The sequence below is a fragment of the Carettochelys insculpta genome, chromosome 8, assembly GCF_033958435.1.
Source record: "Carettochelys insculpta isolate YL-2023 chromosome 8, ASM3395843v1, whole genome shotgun sequence".
NCBI lineage: Eukaryota > Metazoa > Chordata > Testudines > Carettochelyidae > Carettochelys > Carettochelys insculpta.
The window spans coordinates 36,415,880-36,443,559 of record NC_134144.1 but is presented as its reverse complement, the minus strand read 5'-3'; the positions used below and the strand labels follow the sequence as shown (position 1 = coordinate 36,443,559).

Here is a 27,680-nt window from a genome sequence, read left to right as displayed (position 1 = left end):
TTAGAACTTATTCTGCTAGTGGAAAGTTCCTCTTTCGGGTCACAAGAGGATCTAAGGCTACGTCTAGACTGCAGGCTTCTTCTGGAAGAAGCTTTCTTTTTGGAAAGGATCTCCTGAAAAAACTTCTTCCAGAAGAGAGTGTCTGACGCAAAAGTGCATCGAAAAAGCAATCTGCTTTTTTGCAAGTGTCCAGACAGATTGGACACTCTCTTGCATAAAAAGCCACCGGGAACCACTTCAGCCAGGGCTTTAGGTCACTAGCTGCTTTTGAGTGCTGTTGCTGGAGACTTACGTAGAAACACGCTTCAAGGGGTCTCCCTGGACAGCCATTCCGCTGCTCCTGCTGCATGCTTGCCTACCTCTTCAAAGGACAGCAAAGCTCTCCCAGCGCCTACTGTGGCTGTCTGCACTTTTGGACACTACAGCTTTCCTCCTGGTGCTGTGAAGCTGGAGCTGTCCCTGGGCATGGGATGGCCCCACACAGCCATGCTGATGTTTTTGCAGCACTTTGTGCCAGCTGCTTTCCTGGTCCTGATTGAGCTCAACCCCGAGCTCGTTCCTGGGCCTGTCTCCCTGGGCGCAGGAGGTACACTCTGGCAACTACACCTGCAGCAGAGAGGCATTTCTGGAGGCTCAGTGCCAGTTTGGACTGCGAGGACCAGCTGGTCATGGAATGGTGGGATGAGCAGCAGTTACTCCAAAACTTCCACGTGAGGAAGGCCACCTTTTTGGAAATCTGTGCCTGGCTCACCCCTGCCTGCTGGAGATGAGACACCCCCTGCAGCCACCATTTCCCTGGAGAAGCAGGTTGCAATCACCATATGGAAGTTCACCACCCCAGACAGCTACCAGTTAGTGGGCAACCAGTTTGGTGTGGCGAAGTCCACCAAAAGGGTCCTCCTCATGGAGGTAAGGCACTTTTGGGCTGGAGTCCCAACACAGCAGGGTCCTCGAAAAGGGGGACACTCAGGAAAGTGGGCTTGGGGGGGCTTGCGGGGGAAGTCCCATCCCCAGGCGTTCTGACACCCCTCCCTCATACAGCCCTGCTGCTGGGGGGCGTGGCCTCACAGAGGGTGGCTCCTGGGATGTTTTTTGGGGGGATGGACATGTCCCAAGATCTCAGACATTCCTTCTCACAGTCTCTGTTTTGCGCGCTTGTTTGTCTCCTCCTGCAGGTCATGAGGGCCATCAACAATGTCATCTGCCTTGGAGACCTGGACCCGATCGTGTCTGGATTTGCTGCCCCAAGGATCCTGAACTGTGCTGGAGCCGTTGATGGGACCACACACTGGAGCATCATGCGGCCCAGTATATTAATAGAAAGGGCTACTTTTCTACTTTTTCCGTGACTCATTAGCATATTTTGGGCCGTTTATTAGCATGCCACTTTCAGAAAAAGTGGCATGTGTAGAAACGGCCTCTGAGTTTGACTTTCCCTTTGGATGAGAATTTCTAGCTCCATGTCCTTGTTCCCATCAGCCACCTTGCTGCCACTCCCACTATCTTCATTAGCCTTGTTAAAAACTGAAGTAACGTATTTGCTTAGGTTTAGGGTCATATCTAGATTATCTTTAACCTCCACCACAGCCTCAGCACTTAACAATCCCACTTCTTTCCTAATTTTTTTAAAATTATTATTATTTTATGTGCTATGGAACCTTTTACCACTGGTTTCAATTTCCTTTGCAAGATCCAACTCTGCTTGGCTTTTGGCAGTTCTCACTTTATTCCTACACTTTCTGCTCTCCAAGCTGTATCCTTCTTTCCTAATCCATCATATCTGTCATTTCTTTCTGCTATTTCTTAATCACCTATTTGAGTGATTTGCTTATCCAGCTTGGTCTGGAGACTTTCCTTGGGATTATTTCCTCTGGTTTGGGATGTAGGCTTCAAATTGTTTCTACAACTTTGACTTAGAAGTAATTCTTCAGTCTGCTTCCCTTAACTGGCTTAAAGTTTTTCCTTGCCCATCTATTTGTTTGTCCTTCAATTTAGTTTGAATTAAATTAGCTCATGATCACTTAAATCAAGGTTGTCTCCCACAATGAGTTCTTCTACTAGGCCCTCACTACTCCCCACACGTATGAAAATGTCAGTCTCATGTTGGTTTAGCAATTGTTTGGTAAGCTGTCAGCTGTCACACCCAGGAAAGTCCATACCCTACCTACTGTTAGTAGCCTTTGTCCCTCCAATCTAACTGGAAAGTTAAAGTCTTCCATAATATCACAATTCCCATTACAAATAATTTTATTAAAAACATTAAAGAGGCCTCTAGCCATACCCAGGATGGATCCCTGTAGTTCACCCCAAACACTATCCCAGGGGAATCTCTATTGGCTCTTCCCTCCCAAATGATGTTGGCCCAGACTCTCTGATCCATTCCATCACTAATGATTTTTACAGTCCACCTCCTCGCTGCACAGTGCTACTCCCCACACTTTAGCGCGGGGAGAAAGGAGTTAAGCTCTAAGGCAGCCATGCGCACCAGATGTCCCTGAAACCTGACTGCAGGGCTTCAGTGAGCCCAGCCAGAGAGGTCGCTCAGCAGGGGACAGTGGGCGAACCCCAGGATCAGAGAGGCTAGCCACTGGCCAAGCCCACCCCCAATGCTGCTGACAGCCCTGGGCTGCCGACACCCCCAGCACACTGGAGAGGTGACAACCCCCTGCCACTAGCCCTGGAGTGGCAGGCAGTTGGCATGCACCCCCTCCCCCCCGCACCGTGCAGCCCCCATCAGTCCCAGCCTGGGGCCCCAGCCATGGGGGAAGATCTGCCTGCAGCACAGAACTCAGAAGCAGGAAGATTCCTGGGGGCAGTGTGGGTGTTGTCATGCAAGGCTGTTTGGGGAGGCTCAGCATTCCCCTGCCTTTGATACCTGCTGTCTTGGGGAGGGTCCCTAGGGACAGAGCAGGACCCAAGGCAGGTGGTAAAGAGAGTGCTAAGTTCCTGCCCCAGGGGCTGCTGTGAAGACTGCAGAGCTGGGGTACAAACAGGCTGGAAATTGCTTCCCCTGCCCACACACCTTCTCCAGAGCTGAGGGGCAGAGTGTGTTCCCCATGCAGGGCTTAGCTGCTCCCGGTCAGTGTCCTGAGCCACAGGGTCTTGGGCTTTCCTAGGGCACCAGCCCAGCTGCAGGCAGTGGAGGGAGGAAGAAGCCTACTGGCTGGGTTCCTGGGATACTCAGTGCTCTGACCAGGGGCTGCTTTTCTGCACAGTATTGGGAGCAGGATGCACCCCAGAAGGAAGAGATATGCAGAAGATTTGGGGAAGCAAAGCAAGGGCAGGAGAGCAGCAGCAACATGTGACTGGGTGGCTTCCTGGTGCCTGTCCATACACACCAGCCTCCACAGCTCACAGTGCACAGCTAACTGAATGGGGGCAGGGGGCCCTGCTGGCCAAGAGCTGGAATGCAGCAGAGGCTGTGCTGATGGACCAGCAGGGGCTGAGCGGCCAGAGCTGCATGGCACATCTTCACCCAAACTCGCACACCCACCCTCACCTTTGGCTGCGGGTGGGAGGGTAGTGGTCAAGCCAGGACCTGGACGGCACAGAATCTGCCACTTCTGATGGGCAGGGACCCCAGAAAACACAGGCTGTTTTGCCCATTTCGTAAAGAAAAGCTTGTGACACCTACAGGAGGGGTTAAATGTGAGACTGTCCCTTTAAAACAGGATGTCTGGCCACCCTACTTGGGGGGCTTTTGCTCTGCCCCCAAATGGCAACTTCTGCAGGAGTTCTACTTCTCTCTGCACCCCGTTGAGTTATCCTGGCCAGAAAGGATGTGCCTCCGGGGCTCTCTGCCTCCTTTGGAAGGGAAAAGCTTTTGGACTTGAAATGGACCAGGAGTTCCACATTAAAAAAATAAATATATATCCAAGTGCAGATCTCTCTCTTACCCTTCCTAAGTTCATCTCTTTCCACCACTCTCACACGTCTCACCACTACATGGTTTCAGTGCAAGTTGGAATCAGAGGGGTAGCCGTGGTACTCTGTATCTGCAAAAACGAGAAGTCCTGTGGCACCTTATATATTAACAGATATTTTGGAGCCTAAGCTTTCGTGGGCAAAGACCCGCTTCATCCGTGCAAGCTGGCGTTTTTCTCAGGAACAAGAGTGCACACATATTTCCCCTCACCCTAAGTGGATTGCTTGGGATTTGCTTGTTTTGTTCCTGCTTAGTTAGGAGACACCTTAGTGTTAAACAAGAACAGAGATGCCCGTCCCCTCCTTCCATCCCCCTGCTCTGAAGCACACCTAAAAACCCTGGGCTGCAGGCTTCAGCCACAATTAAATGAAGGATTTTCTTTTTTTTTTCCATTACATGGGGCAGGGCTGAGCCTACTCAGGAAGCCTGCCTCACCCACTAGGCAAATGCCTTTTCACAAAAGGAAATAAAACCCTCCGTCTATAAGCAAGTAACATTCACAACCAGACTTTGGGTGGCCAGCAAAGACTTAATACAAATATGAAAACAAACTCAGCCTCAGAGTTATTTGGTATGAGATGAACTGGATACATACCAAATTCCTTACTGAGTTCTAGAGCAGCTTCTTCCACCCCTTGTATTCCTGCTATCTGCTCTACCCTAAAACCACTTGCAGCACCAGCCTTGTAAGCTCTTGATGAGTCTCACCTGCCCCACTAATTCGCCTCCACCAGAGGCCACAGCTGCTTACATATCCAGGGAGGAAGACAAAATGCTGCTTGCTTTAGTCTCTGTCCCTCCAGGTATCCCAGCTGGAACTACACTACTGGGTGGCAAGCACCCCAGTTTGGAAAAACCTTTTGTAGACAAAGATACATCTGACAGCAATTCAGGTTGCTCCTTGTGTTATTTCTGCAGGGGAAGCTTAATCTGGACGAACACTTAAGTGTTCCTTATATTAGCTAGCTTGGGAGATACACTCTGACAAACCCCCTCTAGAGCTCACCAATGTAGGTACTTTTGCTGTCTGGAAACACAGTCACTTTGTCATGAAGCTTCTCTTTCAGATGGTTGAAGCACGTGTGTGCAATACATTTATTATGAACACATTCACTGTTGCTTGAATCTGTATTTTGACAGGATTGTCTGAATGAAGGAGGGCTGGAGTCCTTGAGATCTCTTCCAATTCCCAGAGACACGATTTCCTTTCCAGGATTGTTACACATTTTGAACATTTACTTTTTAGAAGACGATGGCCTATAAAAAAAACCACACAAATGCACTCTATAGATTCCAGAGCTCAGCAAGGGACAGAATCTCTGCTCTGTCAGGAACTCCATCTATGTGTACAATTTGTTTCTGTTAAAGATGCAGTGGTATTTCTGCCTCTTGCAGTCATTTATAAGGGGCATTCATCTGATTTTCAGAAGTTAAATTCCAGACCATGATTTGTTTCTGAGTAGCTCACAGCAATATTAATTAAAATTGAACCTGGATTAATTGCAATGTATTTCTCTAAAAAGCGGCATTTCAGCATTTATTCAGACTAGACCCATGGCTGATACTTTTGGACACTCAAGCCTTATAAATGTTTGCTTGTGCTGCTGGCTCTGGACAGTCAGTGTATGTTGTCACGCAGCAATTTAACACGTGCAAACTGGGGCTCAAAAGAGGCAAATACCAGGAAGGGGAAAGAGGTAGAAAAAGACCTAGAAGCACCAAAAATACGCCTTAAAATTTTAGATCTTTTTGCAACTGAAAAACAGAATTACCACAAAATTTTCATAACCATGGAGCTCCCAAATTAACTCCTCCATCCCCCCCACCCCAAGTTGGAAGAAGCCTTTATCCAGGATAAACAGAAGCCTTGAGGTCCAGTCCAGACCTCTGCATAAACCATATTCAGACTAATATTAGTCTCAGGATAGCTAAGTTCTTAAAACAGGTACAGTGCTCTGCTTAAGCTATCTGAATCTATCAAGATATCCTTGCCCTGTTCCTTCCCTGAGACCATGCCCCTGCCCCACCCCTCTTCTGGCACCCCACCCCACCCCTGCTCAGGCTATTCCTTCTTGGCTCTGCCTGCTTCTCGTGACAAACTTGATCGCTACAAAGGTAATGACACAACATAAACCAAAGCCACATGCACAGATTCAGTGACAGGACAGTCAGTAGGGACAGAATGTCTGATGCTGCGTAGAGTCAGTTTATCATGACACAACATTTAAGGGATGCCATTTGATTTGGGTGGGGGTGTGGGGGAGTTAAAGGGGCTGTGGTTAGCACTCAAAACACTCTAGGAATGCCCAAGAATTGAGCCTGGGGAAGTAAAGTGATCTTATTTGTTTTCATCTGACACAGGGAGAAAACTGAAGCTCCGGGAATGTGAAGTAATGTAACCAAATTCACACGAGCAGTCTGTGGCAGAGCTGAGGATGACCACCACATTGTAAACTGCAGAGTTGAGCTTCATTTTTATAATACCGTAGGGTACAGAGCCCCCAAATCAGAATCAAGGCACCTCATTATGCTAGGTGCTGTACAAACCAAAAAAAGGTATTGGTCCATGTCCCTTATTAACAAATAGGCAATAGAAGGGCTATATACAGTCTAGAGCTATCCTGGGTTAACTAGTGCACAGTTTCATGGTTCCAAGTTACTAACACACACACACACACACACAAAATTTCTTATTCCATGGCAATTCCATCCCTGTCGAAGCAGGATATACAGCATGCATGCACCAAACTGGTGCTAATAGTGGCCCTTCAACACCATGCAAGTCCATTAGCCTACCACTTAAAATATTCTCTCTGAATTTAAGGCATACTTCAGGGGTCAGCAACCTGCAGCTCCGGAGCTTTACAGAGCCACTTGTGGCTCCGAATGCTGCCGCCGCTGCCTCCTCTTGTGGCTCTGGAGGCTGTCACCACTTAAACAGAAAAACTAAATTCTGTTGCCTGCCATTTAACCAAGTGAAAGTAGAGGGTTTTTTTGTTTAAGCAGCGCCAGCCTTCGGAGCTGCTGAGTAGTCAGCTGCAGCAGGGAGCACTGGCAGGGCAGGGAGCCACCCCACATGAGGGGAGGTCTAAGCTGGCAGGAGAGCCGTGGGAGGGGCAGCCGAGCCTGCCCTGCTAGAGCCCTGCTAAGGAGGAGGCAGTGGTGGGGAGCAGCAGGGGAGGAGTTGCACATGCTGAGGCAAGTTTATCTGGGGGTGGGGAGGAGGTTGGGACTCAGAGGGGTTTACCTGGGGATGAGACGGGGGAAGGGTGGGACTCAGAGGGGTTAAGTGTGGGGATGGGTTTGCGAGATGGGTGGTTAAGCCTGAGGACGGGGGGGGTGGATTTGGTAAAATCTGGAGCTGGGGGTAATAACTTTTTAACTGGTACAAATCATTGTACACGCACTGGTCTTAAAACAGGGGTGACAGAAAGTACGGTTTGACATTATTAAGCACTGTCTCCTGTTCCCATGCACCGCAGCTCTTGAAGGACCGATTTTGTAACGGAATTTGAAAAGAATGGCTCTTTTCGCTGTTTTGGTTGCAGACCCCTGGTATAACTTAAGTGACTTCACTTCTTTCAATATATCTTCCTGCTGATCTCTCACTCCTAGATGCTGTGAATGCAACAAGAGCCATGCAGGAAACTCCCTTAGCTTCAAGATCCATAAGCCATTATCCCATCCTTTCTATTTGTCTAGAAAGTTCACTCACCACTAGTTCCTAACATTGCACTAGAGGTTGAGAAGAGATTCCACCAGAGTAAGAAAAAAGAGCTGTTTACTAACCTGTACACTAAATTGATTAACCAACCTCTGGAGCTGCCTTACTTTCCAATGCTATTTCACAACGAAGAGGAACACGTCAATGGATTATTGTTTGACATCACGCCTGGATGTTTCTCTGGCTGATGCAGTTGTCTCTCTCCTGCTTTTCTTTATTACTTAGTGCAAATGAATATTTAAGGAAAAATACCTTAAATTCTGGGACAAGATCACCTACTGTAAGTAAAAGGGACACACGAAAAGATCATAAAGGGCTGGACCCCATCAGAACACACATACAACTATGCATTGATGCAATCCTAGATGGTAGACTTACCGGTCACCTAAATTCTGTTACACCCTTTTAACGGCAGAAGATCATGAGAATCCTAGTGTTGTTGCAGATGACAGCTTGGTGTACCTGCTGTTCTCCACACAAGTGAAACACATTCCACCCTTGGTTATAGCTGTGTAAATCTAGAATAACTCGAGAGAGGCTACATGGATTTACACAGGAAAAACTGAAGGCAGAAATTGGCTCCTATTTACTGTCACCTGGCAACAAACAAGACAGTTTATGACTGTGGAGGAGAGCTTCATAGGGACACACCTACATTATTTTTCTCTGCCTCCAATTTTACCCAGTCTCTTCCTATCCTTCCTCTCCCTCTGCTTTTCATTTTTCTAGCTAGATAGTCAAGTCTGATCAACACACACCATAACTACGAACAGCTATATAGCATTTATCAAGGGTGTTTAATTTTAAACACACCTTGCCAACCGTAAGTCTTTAGGCGTTGCTAATTCTTGTGTTTCAATCTAACTAGACTAGAGCATCCTCCAGGGAATCTTGCTGTTACATCAGTGATTCTGCACCTAGCATCATGCATGACTTGCATACCGAGAGAATTCAGAGCTTTGTGATTCTTCAAAGCTCCACTAATTATGCAGCAGTTCACTAATAGCCATAGTGTGCGCTGTCAATAGGTTCTGGGCTGGAGGCCAGCAATGCAACACAATTCCTGTCATCTTGCTGGTATTGCAGAGGTTTTCTGGGGGCAAACTAAAACATTAACTAGTTTTCCTGAACACAGAGTCTAACAACTGACGACACAATAAGATGTGGTACATAACGTTCTGCACTGCAGTTTGAACAAATCTGGTATTAGTATCCAAACAGACTAATTCTGGCACCTCTGAGGAGCTTGAAAAGGGGGTTTTGTGAGATGATCCAACCATTGTTAAATGTGGTTAATGTGACCTGTAACAGAACACTTTAACCACAGCTAACAATGTGCAGCTTTTTGATTGGCACTAACTTGACTTCTAGGTAAAAGCAAAAATCGTTTAACTGACTACTTTTGAGATTTATTACATTTGTTTCTCTTCGGTTCATTATGAATGTACGTTGCCTAAGTTTATTTCATTTCTTTTCCCCTGTTAATAATTAGAAGATTAAAATTTTTAGTGATAGCCATGAGGCAAAAATGTTAAACATATATTGACTAATGAGGAACATACACGTGCAGAATACCAGATGCACATGACATTCTCTATCACAAGCTGCACTTTAAGCGCCCAGTGTCAGTATGAACAGAACTTCCCCAGAAACGTACTTTGCTGAACGTCAGGCATTGGAGGGTAGCAATCTGAGGCCAAACTCCTTTGTCTTATTGCAACTATAAAACGACTCCATCACATAGTGAAAGAATGGGTAAAAACAGTATATTACGCAACTTTAATAGTCTCCCAGATTTACACAACACCGTTAGTCTTTGGGAATCTTTCTTCAATCCAGGGCTCATTTTTACTATTGTAAACTTTGAGGGAAAGAGATGTAAAACGTCAAAATAAATAGTCTGTCTTTTGATGAGTTGAAAGGAAACAGAACAAGTACTGGTCACTGATTGGACACACTAACTTCTAGACCATTAAACAGCACTACAGTAATAGAAAAGAAAGTCTTCACCTTCTGTGAGGTGCATCAAAGCTTTATTAGTGTTGTTCCTGATAAACATATTTTTCAAGTTTGTGCATTTTCTCACAGGAAGTACTTTTTTCTTTCTCCATCCCTGCAGCAGGAGACAGGATCATGAAGCAGAGCTCCTTCTTGTGGCTTCCCATTTGGACTGATCTTTAGAGCAAGGAAAGGTGTATAAAGTCACATTCTGGTAAAACTCTCCCATGACCCTGAACCACAGCTTTCAATCACATTTATCTTCACGAAACCATTTCTGGGGACAACGTGCCCCATTTTGTAGATGCCTTCCTTCTTCCAGTCACTGAACAGCCTGGGGGAGCAGTAAGGCCTGATTCTCATCTGAGCTGTCACACTGTTTCAGAAGTAACTTCAATAAAGCTAATGAGTTACATGGGTGTAAAAGCAACAAAAGAAAAGATATCATTGTATTAAGAAAGATCCTTCAGAATCTACAGATGCCCAGCTTCAAACTTTGGTGGGTGTTTCATTGTGTGACACTGGGGGTTGCAGCAGCTTTTCAAAGGTATGTAGCTAGAAGGAGCATGTAGAAAAGCCACCTGGACAATAATAGTCGAAATGCACTAGCTCTGGATCTAGTGATAGAACCAGACTACAAAGCCATGTGAAAAGAAAAGACACATCCTGGGCTCTGATCTGTATAACAGTTTGGCATAAAACTCCCAAAATATAGAAAAACAAACAGCTGTGATATGTCACTCTATAGCAGCTCACATTGTGAACCGACATCAGGAAAAACTGCCGTTGCCCATACAGAATACAGCTAAATTCCTGTACTTCTGTAATCAGCAACCAAATGCTTTCTTGCTGGGCAGAGGATGTGCCAGAGCCTCAAGGTTCAGTATCTATGAAAACTAATTTTTAGGAACAACATTCATAAAATAATAAGCTTTCAGGCAGGAACAATCTGCATCTTATTAAAGGGCCTCTCAGGCACTACCATTTAATAGATGTAATACATAATTAACAGAATCTGAACAGTAAAAATTCAATTTACTCAATCCTCAATTTTTTTGCTTAAGCAAAACACTCCTTGTCTTAATTGCAGACCTCAATACAGGCATGATATGAGAAGGCAACACAACTTCTAGACTGCATGCCACACTTCCTACTATGCCACTTACCTCCTGATTCCCAGCTGAGTTCAGCGAGCAAGAGAAACTGCTTTGTCCTTGCCATGTGGCTGATATAATGGGGAGAGGATGCTGTAACGTGTTAGGCTTTATTTTGTGGGACACAAAGTACAGTTTGAAACCCCTATGAGCTCCACTCCTCATAGTTAATACCCCTGCAAGAAAGAACAGCAGCAGTTTGCTGCAATACACTGTTGTTTGAAATACTGTGGGAGCCTTCAAGTATTTAAAAAGATTTACGTTCTACTGGCTTTTTTATTTGTGAGCACAAGAATTGTTCTTTGTAGTGTCTGAGGTGTAACAAGCTGATTCTCTAGATGCAATAATTTTAAACATACTTGAAATTTCAACTGTCATTTTTATTACTGTTTTGGCTACATTCTCTACAATTTCAGCAGCATTTTAAAGAGACAGTTAATGTATCTTTATGTACAATGAAAACAAAATGGCTTGCAACATCAAAAACAAGAGCCACAGTTTAACTGTACAATATTAAATGAAAACCTGTGGTAAAACAGCCTCCTTCTTCTGCAACATGGACAAAATGACATTTAGGTATTCAGCATCATGAATGTGACAGTAAAAGGAATAATGTACGTAAGAGAGATAATGAGTTCTGAAAAACAAGTTTCTACCATCCAAGGCAGTTAGAAAATGTTTCACATTTTAAAGTATCTGTACAAGCCACAAGAAACATTTCCTTGTTGATAGGAACTTCCAGAAACAAAAAATAACCATGAACAACTACTACACTTAGTATCGCTGTGCTCTACAGGTCGAGAGCACAAGAAACTGAATCTGCATATGTCCAACACAGATTTTGTTTACATGCCTTGATTGTTAATGAATTATCTACTTTTAATCTCTCTATAACGTACAGTTGACTTGCACTTTAAGGAGGTCATTTGATTCTTTTGCAAAAGTAAAAGCAACATCATTTAGCAGCAATTAAAAGCGCCTTCAAGGAGACTTAAAAAAAATACAATATCCAATTAGAAAAAGCCATACTTTAAACATTTGTACAGGAACAGTTGCTGAAATTTAATAACTGAAAATATGACCTCTGTACAACAATTTACAATAGCGTTAGGAGGGAACTCATCTTCCTCCTGCATAGAACATTATACATAACCTGTCTGCATTTGGATATTGGCTATTATTTGCTTTTATCAAAGGCCTGGAAAGTGGCAGCACTGTCAAAAACTGTGACAAGTATCCCAAGTTTAAAGAATTGAAATAGGTTCAAAATTAACTATTTGAGGGATAATGCACCAGAAACCATGCATCACCTTCAAATCTCAGTGAAACGAGAACACATAGGTTTTGAACTACAGTCTTTAACAAGACCAAATAGCCAAACAAAAGACTGTAACTTTACCTGAAAAGCTTAACAGAGAATACAGCTGTGACACTCCTTACTTTGGTTTCAACCACTTGGGAAGTAGATTTTTTTTTCCATGTCCAACACTGAACCTTTCCTGTGTCCAAATTTGTCCATTACTTTTCTTATTTAAATAATGAAAAACTACCCTTCATGTTAGAACTCTCCATTATCAACCAAATGTACTTTAGAAATATTAAAAAGATTATTTACAGTGATCCCAACCCACCCCCAAACCTTTTCTTTACTCTTCAACACAGCGCATCGATTTGTGTGCGACAAGCAGTGTCATTCTTCAATGTTTAAAGGGTACAGTCAGAAGGGTATAATTATTCACAGTCCATGATCCATTCCCATTGTACAAATGACACTAAGCAGAAGGACCTCAGTCCGAAAACACAGTAAATCAATTTGTCCTGTGTAAAAACACTCAAATGCTCACAAACTAGTCTGCATCCGGAAACTACAAAGATATCATGCCAGTTTTCACTTGGGGAAATTTCAGTATGAAATAATGCTTGACGTAGGTGGCGTAGGGGAAGCTGCCAGGCCAGTCATATGCAAGTTTCCTGAAGAATTTGATCTTCTCATATGAGGAAGAAGATAAGGATCATTAGCCAGCTGGTGGACATCAAATCGATCCTCCTTGCGGTATGCTAAACAGCGCCGGATAAAGGCCTACAAAAGCAGGGAAAAAAGTTTATTGCAGTCTTCCAAACAACAGAAATACTGCTTATGAGCCAATTCTTCCTCCAGGTGATTTAACAAGTTCTAGAACTTCAGACTGTTCAGAAGAGTTGTTGTTTTCAAATGGTTCAACTGAGCAAGACAATGCAATTTCTCACCAAGTATTGGGTCCCCAGAAATTTGCAATACTTATGTAAAAATGATAGGAGTGTACAGCAAATGCAGAGCAGGCAGACTTAGGACAATTTCAAGTGAAGCCTCTGACATTTCTACAGCAATAGTAGCTTGTAACAGCAATTTTGAAGATAATCTTCCTTCTTCTGCCTAGAAAAGACTTTTTCTTCTTAAAGACTGTAAAACTGAAATCTTCTTCGCCACCTTTCCCACCACCTACTTTCATCTAAAGTTCTGCTTCTGTGCTCTGCTCTCTCCTTATTCGTGACTTTGTACCAACCATTCCTCAATGGCACTTGTTTACATGCTTGTTAATATGCCAGCACGTAACAACAAATCTAATGAGACTTTAAAAAAATTAATCTTATCCCAAAAACTTCCTGAACAGACAAAAATGGAATTCATGTTTTGCATGAAAACAAACTTCCTTTAACACAAGACACATTACTGTTTTTAAAATCATATTTGCAATTAAGTTGAAGCCAGTGCAGAAGTATGAGAATGTGGAGAGAGAACGCGTAAGTTTATACAATCCCTCCTGACTCATGCTTATTTTTCCATTCAGTGATGCCTGAAGGGTCATTCTGTCTAGCAGACTTAGTGATTTTCTCTGTAAGAATGAGGGTGGCTACAGCAATGTCCTAGAAATAGGATATTGGTGCCGGTGGTTGGGAAGACATTATCTCTGTTCATTTCAGAAAGCTTCGGGAGTCTCTGTAGTAGTGAAACTAAGGGACTGTCTGACAGTGCCAGGATTGCTGAATGTGTAATCAAATATATTTTCACAAAATCACATGGCATGTAAAAAATTAGTGGAAAAAATATGGCATATCCAGAATTTAGAGGATTTCTGTAGCTTTCCTTTGTGGCAACTGTAGAAAATTCTACTTTGAAGGAGATGGAGAGTAGATGAGAAGTTGATTAAATGAGTCTGTTTTAGTTGTCCTCTGTAATTTATAAGAAGGTTTTAATCACACTGATGGGATGGAGGGATTCTATCAAAATATATGTAGATGTGAGGGAAGCTATCAAATAAAACCCAACAACTTATTTTGATAAGGTTGGATGCCAGGCTGGAAAGATACTGTACCTCTAGCATCCTTTATTTTCCTCTATAGGCTGGAAAATCCCCTCACAGCTGCCCACCTACTGTAACTAAGCTTGGCAAAATTCAGTTAAAAAAATTCCATCCATCCATAATTTCCAAACTTTTTTTCAAATTTTAATTGATTTAAATTTTCAGAGATGAGAGAAATGGGGGCGGGGGGGGAGGACTGGATCAGAAAATAATTTAACAGTGGACATTGAGATTTCAGAAAGTTAAAAGCTTAATAATCCTTAAAACACAAATTGTCGACATCATATTTCAAAATATACACAGTAAAAATTTCCTTAAATCAACCCCTAAGTTCTCAAGTAACATTCTTCATATTTACTTACCTGTAAATTTCAATTATTGATAGAAATATTTTTGTTGGTTTGAGTGAACAGTTAAATAGACATTTACCCATAAAAACATGACCCTTTTCAAGCCTTTATAACAGGGGTGGACAATAATTTTCACAGAGGGGGCATGAAATTTGGTAAGTTATCACAGGCTGCACATTTGTACAATATTAATGAAACTACCTCACCATCTATTTTAAAAAGGCCCCATTATGTTCTTTATACAACCAAGTAATTATACTTAATAAAAAATAACTGAATACACACTTATTCAAAGCTGATCTTAGATGGAAATTTATAGTAGAAACCATTTTGTGAACGCCTGTAAAATCTATAACACTAACACTTACATTCACGATTAAAAAGTGCAAAAGAAGAAAAACTCAGTCATTATAAATTAGAAAGTCCCTGATGGGCACTGACAAGGGAGACAGACTTGCTGGGCCCCTAGGCAAAGTGTGGGGAAAGCATCTTGTTTCCAGAATCCCAGAAGATGTGGGGTCTCAGGTAGAAGGGGCAAAGCTGGGGGCTAGCCTTCCTCAGACAGCCCGTTAGCACTGCCCAGCGCACACCCTCCAGGACTCTGGTGGTGATTTAAAGGGCCTTGGGCTTCGGTTGCTACCACTGCTGCAGGAGCAGTGGCTAAGTAGTTTCCTCAATTGCCAGGAATGCACATGTGCTGGACAGAAATGCCAGAGAGGCCAAATCCAGCCCACAGGCTGTAGTTTGCCCATCGCTGCTTCATATCATCTGTAATCAACTTAGAATTCTTCTCTGATCTCAGATTTGCTAAATACCAAGGAACTATCCAGTCCTAAATCTAAGTTAACATCTGGCGATCTATGCACCAGAGATAGATTTAGATCTAGTGAAGACCCACCAAGTCTACCACAAATTGCTCTCCAATTGACACCAGTACTCCACCCCAAGTGAGAGAGTAAGGTAAGCTGAAGGGATAGAGCGTCTTCCATCAACCCCGTGTGTTGCAGACACTGCAATAAGGCAACCCAAGGTACATCCGCTCCAGTGACATCATTCACACACCTGCAGTTACGTAGCTTAGGTCAAATTACTGCTGTCATGTAGACATAGCCTCAGTCTCCCACTGTTACTTCCTGAGCCCAATGTCCAGCATCAGTCTTGGCACCACTTTAATTTCCTCATCGTAATGAGTGCTAGGGCTTTGGCATTTAGCGATGGGTAATTCCCAGTACAGGCAAGTCCCAAGTTACAGACACCCACAATATGAAGAGGAGCTCACCAGGAGCCTCAGGAAAACAGAAAGGAGGTGCTGTGGCAGTGAGTGGTAGGAGCACTGTCTGGAGGACTGCAGCCAGCCTCATCGGCCCTGCCTGCCTCCCCCTCTGGGCTTGGCACCAGTAGCCCCCATCTCCAGATAGCCCCCACTCAACAGGCTCTGTGCCAGCTCCTGCGGCCAGCACCATACCCCGGCTTCTCCCCTCACACAGGGTCGGAATCAGAAGCCCAATATCCAAACTCTGGCCACCTCTCCAACCTCCATAACTGTCAACTGCGCCGCTGCCTCCTCCCCCAGGCTCTGCAACAGAACTTGAGGCCAGCACTATACCGTGGGCTTGGCAACGGCAGCCCTCAGCCCCATACCTTGCCCTCCATGGGCTAGCTCCCCTCCACACAGGTTCTGCACCAGCTCCTACTGCCAGGGCCTCCCCCCAGCAGTGGGATGGGGGGCTGGGGTGCCCAGCCCCTGCTCAGTAGGAGGCGGTAAATGTCTGAGTGTGGGCTGGAAGGACTCGGGAGCAGTGAGGACAGCCACACAGCTTGCAGGTGGAGAGAAGAGGTACTTTGCAGGGCAAACCATAGCTGCGCCCTGCCCCTCTGGAGGTCTCCAGCCTGAGCTCACAGCATTCGCCACCGTCTATTGAATGGGGGCGCAATGCAGCCCATGGGGAGGGAGGGGGAAGGAGGGCTGCTGGTGATGAGCCCGTGGCCAAGGGACAGGGGCTGCCAGTGCTAATGCTTTGGGGAAGAGGTATGGGACTGGCTGCAGGAGTCAGCACAAGGCCTGAGGAGGTTTTGGGGGTGGGAGGATAAGGGAGCCCTTCTCTGGGGGCTCCTTAATAAGCTCCACCCAGGCTTCTGGTGATTATCACCACCCCACCTGGGACTTACAGTTTGAAATGATCCTCCAAGTCAAAAATAAAGTCCATCACCACATCACAAAAGCTCATACTCAGCTCTGGCATCTTCTGCCACTCCTGAAGCTGTTCTTTTCTCTAAGTCTGCTCTTCATCCAGCAGTCAGCACCCGCCTTCCCTAACTAGAGCTCAGGCTTCTTCAGTGCTCGCTATCTGGCTGAGAGCATATCAGCTGGCAACCCTACACTGCTGCTGTCCTGACCCACCTCTGTTCAGTGGTGTCTAACCTTTTTATGCCTAAGTTCACTTTCTGAATAAAAGGGCAACCCAAGATCCACCCTTCTCCTTCCACAAGGCACCACCCCTTTTCCAAAGCCTCACCTACACACTCCCTTCCTCCTTCCTCATCACTAGGCTGGGGTAGAGGGTTGGGCTCTGGGCTGGAAGGGGCAAGGAGTTCACTGGTACAGGCTCTGGGAGGGAAACAGGGTGCAAGAGGGGGTTCCAAGCTGGGGAAGGAAGGGATGTAGGATTCTGGGGCAGGTGCTTGGGGTTCAGCAGGAGGTTCAGGATGTAGCAAGGGGGCAGGGATACTGGTGCTGAGTGGGGGCTCAAGGTTGGGGCAGATTTTGAGGTGCAGTAGTTTGAAGTGCAGGAGGCAGCACTGAGTGATGGTTCTGGGATGCGGGGGGTGGGATCAGATCTATGCACATTGGCCCCATGTCACTCCCAGAAGAGGCCAACATGACCCCACTGCCCCTAGGATGTGGGACAAGGGGCATGTGACTCCATTAGCTGCCCTTCTCTGCTGGTACAGGCCCCTTCAGCTCTCATTGGCTACAACTCCCCATTCCCAGCCAATGGAAGCTTCAAGAGCAGCATGCTGAGACCACTGCCCCCCGCCTCCATTTAGGGCTGCGCTGGCTGCTTCCAAGAATGAGCTAATGGCATGGAGCTGGGGCAAGCAGGGAGAATGCCTTATACCACCAGAGATCACAACTGAATGGGAGAATCTCCAGGATTGACTCGTCAATGGCAATCACCTGATTGGTGACCACTGCTCTGTTTACTCCGGCTCTTTCTTTCTACAGAACCCTTACCTCTCTGGGTTGAGAGAGGTCCTGGGTAGTCATCTTTTCCCTGTTGCTGTCTCCCACTTAATAAGGCCCTTGTGTCTTCCCTTAAGCACAGCTGGAGAGCATGTATATTGGACCCTACTCCCTCTGAGAGAGACCAGTAAAACTGCAACATGGTGCTATGGATACAATTAACATACCACAAAAGTAATTAGAGTTTAGCATTTAGAAATTGTGGGAAGATTAGGGTAAAATCCTCCTCTCTGATTAAGCAATTCAGTTTTTTCACCTTTTGCCCTAAAATAAAATAAAAACTGAAGACCAGCAAAACACACATATTTGATAGTGATGCAAATTTCATAGAAACTAGATTTGTACATAACAGTTTCATCATCATTCACTGTAACTACTGCATGTCCAATATCTACAGGTCTTCATAAAAGAAAGAGTATATATTACCTTCCTATTGGAAAAGAAAGCAAAAATCATGGAAAAACATTCATATATTAATATTCAGTGGTTCTTGGGCATTTTTGAATTTTAATTATTTTAACATTTTTTAAAAATAAATTAATTATTGAAAATAGTCTGCAATGTCCGTGGGGTACGATTTGGTATTTAAAATCTTTGTGCACCCATAGCACAGTAGTAACGGTAATTAAAGTAATGCCAAAAAAAAGAAAAAAGCTAAACACTAATAGGAAGAAAATTCACGACGTCCTAAAAGCACAGTCACGCACAGAAAAATGACAAAAATATGATCCAAATATCCTTGTTTATTTACTCTCAATGATCTTTAGATCAATTTTCAGTTTACAATTTGATTTTTCCACCTGCCATGTCTCTAAATCTGAACATCAACCTGATTTTTTTCTTGCTTCCACATTGCTATCAATTGAAAGTCTGCAATTGCAAGTTAGTTTACACTTCTTACGGTGTGCATATCAGAAAAGAATTCCTCTCTCTTATATACGTATAGTGGTTGATTAATATTAATAATAGCAGCAGAGAAGTTTGTGGCACTAATGGAAGCAAACACTACTCAGAATAAAAACACAGCAAGAAGTTGCCAGTTTTAACTGGCCATTTTCTGACTATAACCACTTTTAAATAGCTGTTGTCTCATGCTTTCCTTCAACAAATTCAATCTCAAAAAACATCATGGACCAGCTAAAAGGTAAAGGGCATAAATGATTAAAAATATAAGCTTATTCATCTCATGCTGTTTGCATACTATATGTGCCTGTGTCCATTAACTGTATGCAAGAAACTCGATTTTTCCAAACAGATCAAAAATTACAGGACAAACAATTTTTCTTGAAATTTATACATAAACTTTATGTGACCCCTAACTGCCACTTGCTCAATATGAAATTCCTTTTAAGAATAGCACAAACAGAAGTGTGTGCAGGCAAACCATAATAAAAAAAGCTGTTGCAAAAAGACTCACTTCTTATTGAAAAGTACTCTCTACAGTTATTAAATTGTGTCTACTTTGCCCTCTTAACCTTCACAGGAAGAATCTGACTTATTTGAACAAGGTTCCACATTGCTCCTACTCCTACATCAATTAGATCCCAACAGATGTATTCCTTATAGCAGAAGGTTTTTTGCTTAAGTCAGGGCACTAATATCCAGAGTGAACATAAGATCAATTTTACAATCAAGTATTCCAGATTTGTTTTCTCCTCTAAATTCTAGCATCTAGTTTAGGGTACAGCTGTCTGCAACTATAATAAAGTCATTGGAGTCTCCTTTTACCTTCACTTCTGTGTAGAATCCTGAATAATATGTCCAGGCAGTAGGAGTTAGACATTTCTTCCAGTCCCCAAATAAAATATGCTTTTAAATGTATGGATCTCTGCACTGCATGCCCTATGACAGCCTGCGTATTTTGATATTCGTGTTCCTCACAAAGTTGACTTGATCTTGAGAACATGTACTTTTAAAACTAGCCTACAGTTAACATGACTGGTATGTTACAAATTTCTAAGGCACCAGTGGTAGAAGGCATTTTCCAGGTACATTCCAACAGAAGCTGGCTCCACCACACTGAGAACACTAGGCAATTTAAACATTCACTTTTTTCAGAAAAGGTTTGTTGCAAAACCAACTTTTACTGAAAGAACTTAATTAACCAACACAGCGGGGCAGCCAGAGCCTTCTAGGGAAGGAACACCAAAAACAGGCAGTATTAGGGATGACAGTTTTTGGGAAGGCCAGATTTGAAACACATTAGGGTCCTTCTGGAGGAAATACACTATATAAATTTAAAATGAAGTACATCTTTCCCAGGTTTCTTTTGGGCATTTGATTTTGAATAAGTCCCAAAAGAGATATACTGCATAAAATACCAAAATAATTTCAAACTGTAAATCAGGAACACCTGACTATTGTACTTTCCCACTTACATGGTAATCTCAAGTGTTAATTTTATAGCTTGCTTCTAAAGTAAATACTTTAAAACCAATCAATCCATTCAGCATTTGCTTCACGCCAGTTAACTAAGTTTGAATATAAAAATTACCTTGGCTTCGTTGCTTACAACAGGTTTAACTGGGAACTGAACTTCTGTAGCTTTTAATATTGTGTTTTCTTGCAGGATGTCTTGTTGTGACTGATTATGACCAAATGGCTGAAAAAGAAATTACATTCAGATAAATTTCTTCATGAAGCATCCGAGTATTAATTTCAGTGACAACATATCTTCATTCTAATTTATGTTGTTTTAAATTGTGTGCTGTCAAAGACATAAAGTAACATTTTAAGTAAAATGATATTGTTATGTCAGGCTAGACTACTTGTTTATCTACCTCCTGCTTGAAAGAAGTATCAATGAACAGAATATCCATGCTCAGAAACTAAAGTAACACTGATGTAAGGTCTTTATTACCATAATTTCAATGCATAGTGAAATCTAGTCTTAAAGCTGTACCATGTTTCTAAACACATTTTGTCTTACCTTTCTACCATACAGACACTGGAAAAAGATGACTCCAACAGACCATACATCTACCTTGTTCGAAATCTTTGGTGGCTCTTTGCCAACTACAAAACACTCTGGAGGCAAGTACCTGTAAAATCAAAACCTTCTGTCACTTCAAGTAAGCACACAAGAATCTCAGAACACATTCAAATACAAAATTATACATTTTCAATTTTCCACCATGTCAGACACAGGCAAGCACACTATTTACAGTGTTTCCCAAAGTGTGATCCATGGGCTAGTACTGGTCCTTCGGGGGAAAAAAAAATACAGATCCTTAGAAAATATACAAATTATCGCTATGTACTATTATTATTGTGAATAAATAGTAAACAGTGAAACTTTATTCATTTTTTATACGAATTTTTTATTTTGGGGCCTCAAAAAAAGGTACTGGAAAAAAATGGGTCCCCAACTATATAAAGTTTGGGAAACCGTGTATTATACAGTTAACTCTCTAAAAATTGTATTCTCACATTAAATAAAACAGACTTGATTCTTTATCTCATATATTGATATTCCTAGGAAAGGGGAAATAACCGATGTCTGAGATACTAATTATTTAGAGACTGGGGCCTTAACTGGATATGCACTTTTTGTTGTTTGCTCTCATGTGAGGCAAATAAATTAAAATGCCTATGTAAATCACAAGATTGTTCTCTACTTATTATGGAAGCAGAAAGCTTTAAAATGACTGTACAATGCTTTATATATGTTAAAGTTCATGTAACTATCATTTCTCTCCCTTTTTCACACTACTGCAACGTACTGCATACTAATGAAATGAAAGTACACCATTATAGAACATACAGTAGGTAGGGAAATAGTTCAGAAGAAATACAATGAACAAAGAAGATATTCAGCTTCTGTACATTACGCTTCAATCCTAATAAAAGTACCCCCACTTCAAATTATCTTACAGCATTTCCTTTTTTGAACCAACCATTCAGAGACATATTAGAAGACAGAAAACAGCTATTTTCTAAAGAAATTCCAGTCAGTTTAGCTATGTGATATGTTGAACCTTAGTAGTGGTATAAAGGTCACAGACTCAACCATTTTCTGAACTCATGTTAAATTTATAGTATTATTAGTGCACCTAGCATTTCAGATTAGTTAGAGGCCAAGAACTAAAATTTTGTAACATAGATCTCCCTAAAGTTAGGCACCTAATATATATTAAGTAGATATAACATCAGAAATCGTTCCAGGTGCCAAATACCTGTAAAAATAAAGCCACTTTAAATCATCTAAAATATGGAATTAAGCACCAAACTTTAGGCTCCCAAGACTGAATATTTCGTCAGCTGATCTTATGTGTATTTATAGTATGAATGACTATGAGTATTACACGAATAACAGAATATTAATAATGATAATTTAAAAGATGAAACACAGAAAATGATAAATTATACCAAAACAAAGGTCAAGCATAAACGTTAAAGAAACAAAGCAATATATACATATAAATATTTACACAAGTATACAGAGTTGTGAGGAACAGACAACACCTTTAGGATGAGACAGTCACTAGAAATTGAAAAAGTCAAAAACAAGTTGTAGAAAAATATCACAAAGAGTTAAAATAATCCCAAACCCCCTTAATTTAACACTTTTCACTTGGCATAAATATTTCCAAATATTTATGTCTCTCTCCCCCCCCCACCCACATCCACTTCCATCCCACTACCAGATAGATCTGGTATTTCCTAACTACCGAATGCTTAAAGTTCAGACTTAAAAGTGTGTTCTTTTTATTCAGCAAATTTTGTGTACAATTTCTTAAGGGTGGGTTCTGTATTCTATTAGCTAAAGAAAAAGGTTAAAAAAATTATAATGTAAAATGTAGTGAATGGGAAAAGCAACTGAACTGATGGGTACAGTGTTGACTTTTCTGTTTTAAAATCAGGCTTGAGCTTGATTTCTCTCTTTACTGCAAGTAAACTAATGACAGAAGCATTAAACATTCAGAAGAGCTGGCAGATAATGAACTGCCAACGGTACACCTCTACTAATGCTTCATATCCCCTGGCAGGATTGAGGGGCTGCTTTCAAAGAACAGAAAAGCCAAAAGCCCTGTCAGAGCGGGGAGGGACTGGACAGAGTAAATCCCAGGAAGGGAGTCTCAGTAAGCAATGAAAATACTCACTGCATTTTCTGTTCTGTAGGCAATTTTATCATTACAGGTTTTTGTTAAAGTTCCCAAGTGCACAGGAGAGAGAAGTGATGGTTTATCTCCAGCCATCACTACCACCCAGCAGACAGACTGGTGGGCTGCCTCTTGGCCTCCCACCTGCTCAATGAAATTAGAGAAGGAGGCTGAGAGTGTAATTTCCTTCCTCCGGGACTCAGGCTAGTTGTTGCCTGCCCTGCAGTGGCTATTATCCTCAGTCTTCAAGAACTAGGCTGTTCCCTATTATCTCCCCATATCTGCCATGAGCAAGTCCTACAACTTGCCCTGGTTACAACATTTTATCTTGTAAATTAACCTGACTTTTGAAAAGCACATTCTAACATATTTTGGACCAGGACTTTGCAGTCAGTGTATCGAGGGCAAATTGCATTTCACATTGTGTCAGCTAATCTTGATTCTGTTTACTCATGTCTGGGTGACAGGATTTTATCCTTGTCTACAATGGCTACATATTTATGGCCAGTATACTGTTATGATTGACAATAAGATTGTTAAACTAGGAGATGAGTAGACAAGACTGCGAAAGACTCATGAAATTTCTACATCTGGCTTCAGTGCACAGGAAAAGCCAAATAATCTAAATGACGATACAGTAAATGATAGAAGAAACATCAGAAGCACAAAAACTGGGTAACTGCTGCCAAGCAGGACCTCTACTATGCACAGAAGTTCAATGGGGTTTAACCATGAAACTCCTGGGCCATTAGATGGGACTGAAGGATGGTCTATGGCAGGGGTGCACAAAGTGGGCCTCCTTGGGGTGACGGAAATGTGGGGAGGGGGCATGAAATTTCATAAGGGGGCACAACATAATCAGTTTCTGAGTGTCAGGCTCATCCATCTCATTAAATATGCTGAAATATGTTAATGTTTTATGTATGAGTATCACATTTATATACTGATTAATAGTTTTTATATTCTACATTTCCCCCCCCCCCATACGATCATAAGCAAAATTTCCATTGGTTTGGATTACATTAGACAGGTTGTGGGGCCCTGATAACCGCAGGGACCAAAAGTGGGGCCCAATGTAAAAAGTTTGGTTATCTTTGGTGTATGGGCTATGAAGATGGACCATGGTCCTGAGTGATCAGATAGAGGTGGAATGGTAACACAAGTGGGGCATCCACCAACAGTCCCAGGAGTGTGGGGTTCCATGTGGAGAGTGTGAGATACCAGTGTTACTGAGGCCACCCTGGGGCCATGAGAATTACCTCCGCTCTGTCCCTGCTGATCTTGTGCACAAGAGGAATTGCGGGAAAGTCGTACAGCTGGCAGTCTCCCCAGGACAGCAAAAACGTGCCCAGGATCAAGCCAGGGCTGCAAATGTAGTAGCAACAGAACACTGGGCATTTTCTGTTGCTTTGGGTGGTGAACAGATTGACTAGGGGGAGTGGAGTCTATGGAGGATGGAGTGTATGACATCTGGATGGACGTATCACATGACTGTGGAATTATCTGCTGAAGTGGTCTATTAGTTTGTTTTGAAGTCCTGGGAGACCAGATGCCTCCAGGTGAATGGAGTGGGTTATGCTGAACTCCCATAGCAAAAGGGCTTCTCAGCATAGTATGGAGGATCAGGAACCACCCTGATTGCTGATGTAAAACAGGGCAATGGTGTTGTCCACCATCAATTCCAAGCACTGTCCTTGTATCCAGGCCTGAAAAGTTTGGCAAGCTGGTTGAACTGCCCTGAGCTCCTTAATACTGTTACGAAGGGAGAGCTCATCTGATGACTGTAGGCCCTGTGTCCGAAGGTCTCCCGTATGCACAACCAAACCCTGAGCTGATGCATCCACTACCAAGGATGAGGAGGGCTGGGGCTGTTGAAGGGAATTCCTTTGCATACTGTCTAAGGAGGGACTAGAGAATGTGCTCTGGCACTGTCACCACTGAGTCCAGGCTGTTGTGTCCAAGCAATGGGTGACACAAACAATGCTTCCAGGGGGCTGAATCTGAGTGTGGCACGCCAGATCACATAATGCAGACTGCCACGTGGCCGAGGAGACTCAGGCATTCCCTTGAGGTAATGGTTGAGTACTGCCCGAGGACTTGAATAATATTGGACATGTCTTGGAATCAGGCCTCTGGCAAACAAGCCCCGGGTCTGTGATAAAAGATAGACATCTTTTCCCATAAATGGTGTTCTTTGGGACATGTTGCTTATGTCCATTTCATGGAGATACATGTGCTTACCACATGTACTGGTGCTAGAATATTTTCCCTTAGCAGCACCCTATAGGGGAGACCACTCAGGCATCTCCTGGAGAGTTGCACACATGCTGTGCTATATAGGGCACTCTTTCACTTCCAGTTCCTTCATGCCAGAAAGCTTTGATTGTGGGGAAGAAGGGCAGGATTTTGACTGGAGATGAGCAACTCATCTCAAAGGATGGAGGCGTGCATAAGAAAAACACAGCAACCTTACAAATGTCCATCACAGCAATATTGGTGAGGAGAGCTGTCGGGTGAGCTCTGACAAGCATGGGGCAGCTGAGCAGGCGATTATCCAATCAGAGATCCTTTGCATGGATACCAGGAACCCCTTCCTCCCTTCAGCATATGCGACAAAGAGCTGGGGCAACTTATGGACAGCTTTGTTCTATGAATGTAGAAAGCAAGGGCCCTGCGGACATCCAGGACATGCAGTTGTCTTTCCTTGCTGGTTTCTTGGGCCTTGGGTAGAAGACTGAGACGATGATAACCTGATTCATGTGAAAGACGGAGACCACCTTAGTTTGGAAGGCAGGATGTGGTCACAACTGAATCTTGTTTTTAAAGATGGCCATGTATGGGGGCTCCGATGTCAAGGCATGCAACTCAGAGACCCTTCCAGCAATGTAATCACCAAAAGGAGGGCCACCTTCCAGGACAGGCACAGAAGGAGGCATGTGGCCATGGACTCAAAGGGTAGTCCAGTATGCCTGGAGAGCAACAGGTTAAGGTCCCATTGAGGAAAAGGGAGCCAGGTGCATGGAAAGAACTGCTCAGGATCCCTCAGGGATCTCACTGTCGTGTCATGGGAAAACAGACTGGCCTTGAATCAGTGAGTGAAAAGCTGAAATCACAACTAACTGCATGCTGATAGATGCTAGCACCAAGCCAGCCTCCTTCAGAAGATAATCAAGGATAGTCTGGGAAAGACGCCTCTGGGAAGTGAGACCTCACTGCTTAGCCCACACCAAAAATCGAGTCCGTATGGCTAGATATGTCTGTCCAGTCGGCAGCTTACAGCTTCTGAACCATGTCTGACCAGGACCATTCTACTGCATTTAGCAACAGAGCAGGCATGCTGCAAGGTGGAGTGACAGCAGGTCTGGGTGGAGAAGGCAGCCACAATCCTGAGAGAGCAGGTCCAGCTGGAGCTGAAGGGAGCAGAGGGGGCACACGGCCAGGCTCATCAGGGTGGCATACCAATGCTGACAGGGACACTCGGGTGCCACAAGAATGACATGGACCCTGTCCTGTTTGACTTTCACCAGGACCTTGGCAATTAGGGGAAACAGAGGAAACAAATAGAACAGACCACCAACCGTGGGATGAGGAAGGCATCCTCCAGGGAATCCAAGCCTGCTTGGTGTTTGAAACAGAAACTGCAGCACTCTGCATTCTGCATTGTGGCAAAGAAGTCCATCTGGAGAGCGTCCCACTTTTGTAAGGGCATGGTGACAACCCCATTCAGGGTTAGAGGAGAACTGCCTGATCAGCTGCTTGGCTCAGAGATTTCCCACACCCTGGAGGTGGTGAGCCTCCAGGTGAAAGCCATGCTGGATGCTAAAGTCACAGACGCAGATGGCCTCTTGACAGCAGTGCCTTGGCAATGGTGATCTGGAGCAGTGCTGAAGTGAACTGTGTCAGGCAGGTGAGAGTGACAGTTCACTATGGTTGACTTGCCTCTAGATGATGTAAGAGGCTTATCTATGACCACCAGGGTGCAAAGAGCTGATATGGCAAATAAATTTCTGGCAGCTTCAAAAGTGTCCATGGTAGAGGGTAGCTGCAGTGCGTCTACCTGGCACTGTGCACCGGGGGAGTTGCTGGGCATCATATTTGACAGCTCCATCAGGGAAAGCAAACAGACCGGGGAAGGATGAAGTTGGTCCACTACTTAGTGTGGATGGGAGAAGATTAAAGATAATCTAGACACAGCCCCAAAACTAAACTAATAATTTGCCTCAGTTTTTTATAAGGATGACAATAACACATGTGATGGAAATGAGTATCAAGAAACTGAAATTACTACATCTCAGGTGGGAGAAAACTTAAAAGATCTCTCTGATTTGAACGGATATTTTCCATCCCAGAATACTGAAAAAACTGGCACTTGAGATTGCTAGCCTGGTAGCAAATATTTAATAAATCTATCAATAGCAAACACTCTTATATCCAGCCTTCTATCATCCAGAAACCTCAAATAAGCAGCATTTTAACCATAAGTAAATTTTAGTGATGTTTTCGGTAAGTACAGTATAGTGAATGTAGATACAAATAAATACAACAAATACAGTGTAAGTTTACAGTGTAGAATGCTACTGTTATTGGTAAATAAAGTACTCTGCATATATCTTTGTTTCTTCATGGCTAGGGCTACACTGAGCCATAGTGCTGGCAGCTTGATGCATATGAACGGTCTCAATAATGCCACTGGTGACTATTTGCCTATTCATGCAGCTAATCTGCATATTTGCACAAGACCGCCCGACCAGCAGAGGCTGCTGCTGGCAGAAGACCAGCAGTGTAGACGTGGTTCTGTTGGCAAAAGACCCTTTTGTCAGCAGCCCCTTATCCCTGCTTCTT

At 43.5% G+C, this 27,680-nt stretch overlaps 1 protein-coding gene across 5 annotated transcripts in view; it reads right to left on the bottom strand.

The window, feature by feature from the left end:
• Positions 1-11,160: 11,160 nt before the first annotated feature.
• Positions 11,161-27,680, bottom strand: part of TLK1 (tousled like kinase 1) — a 279,646-nt gene continuing 263,126 nt past the window's right edge. For all 5 annotated transcript variants that reach the window (XM_075002149.1, XM_075002148.1, XM_075002147.1 and 2 more), the window contains 3 exons: positions 20,666-20,777; positions 20,231-20,338; positions 11,161-12,881 (listed from right to left, as the gene is read on the bottom strand). In XM_075002149.1, coding sequence (XP_074858250.1) covers positions 12,705-12,881; positions 20,231-20,338; positions 20,666-20,777 — 397 coding nt within the window. In that variant the 3' untranslated portion in view covers positions 11,161-12,704. The remainder of the gene's footprint in view (positions 12,882-20,230; positions 20,339-20,665; positions 20,778-27,680) is intronic.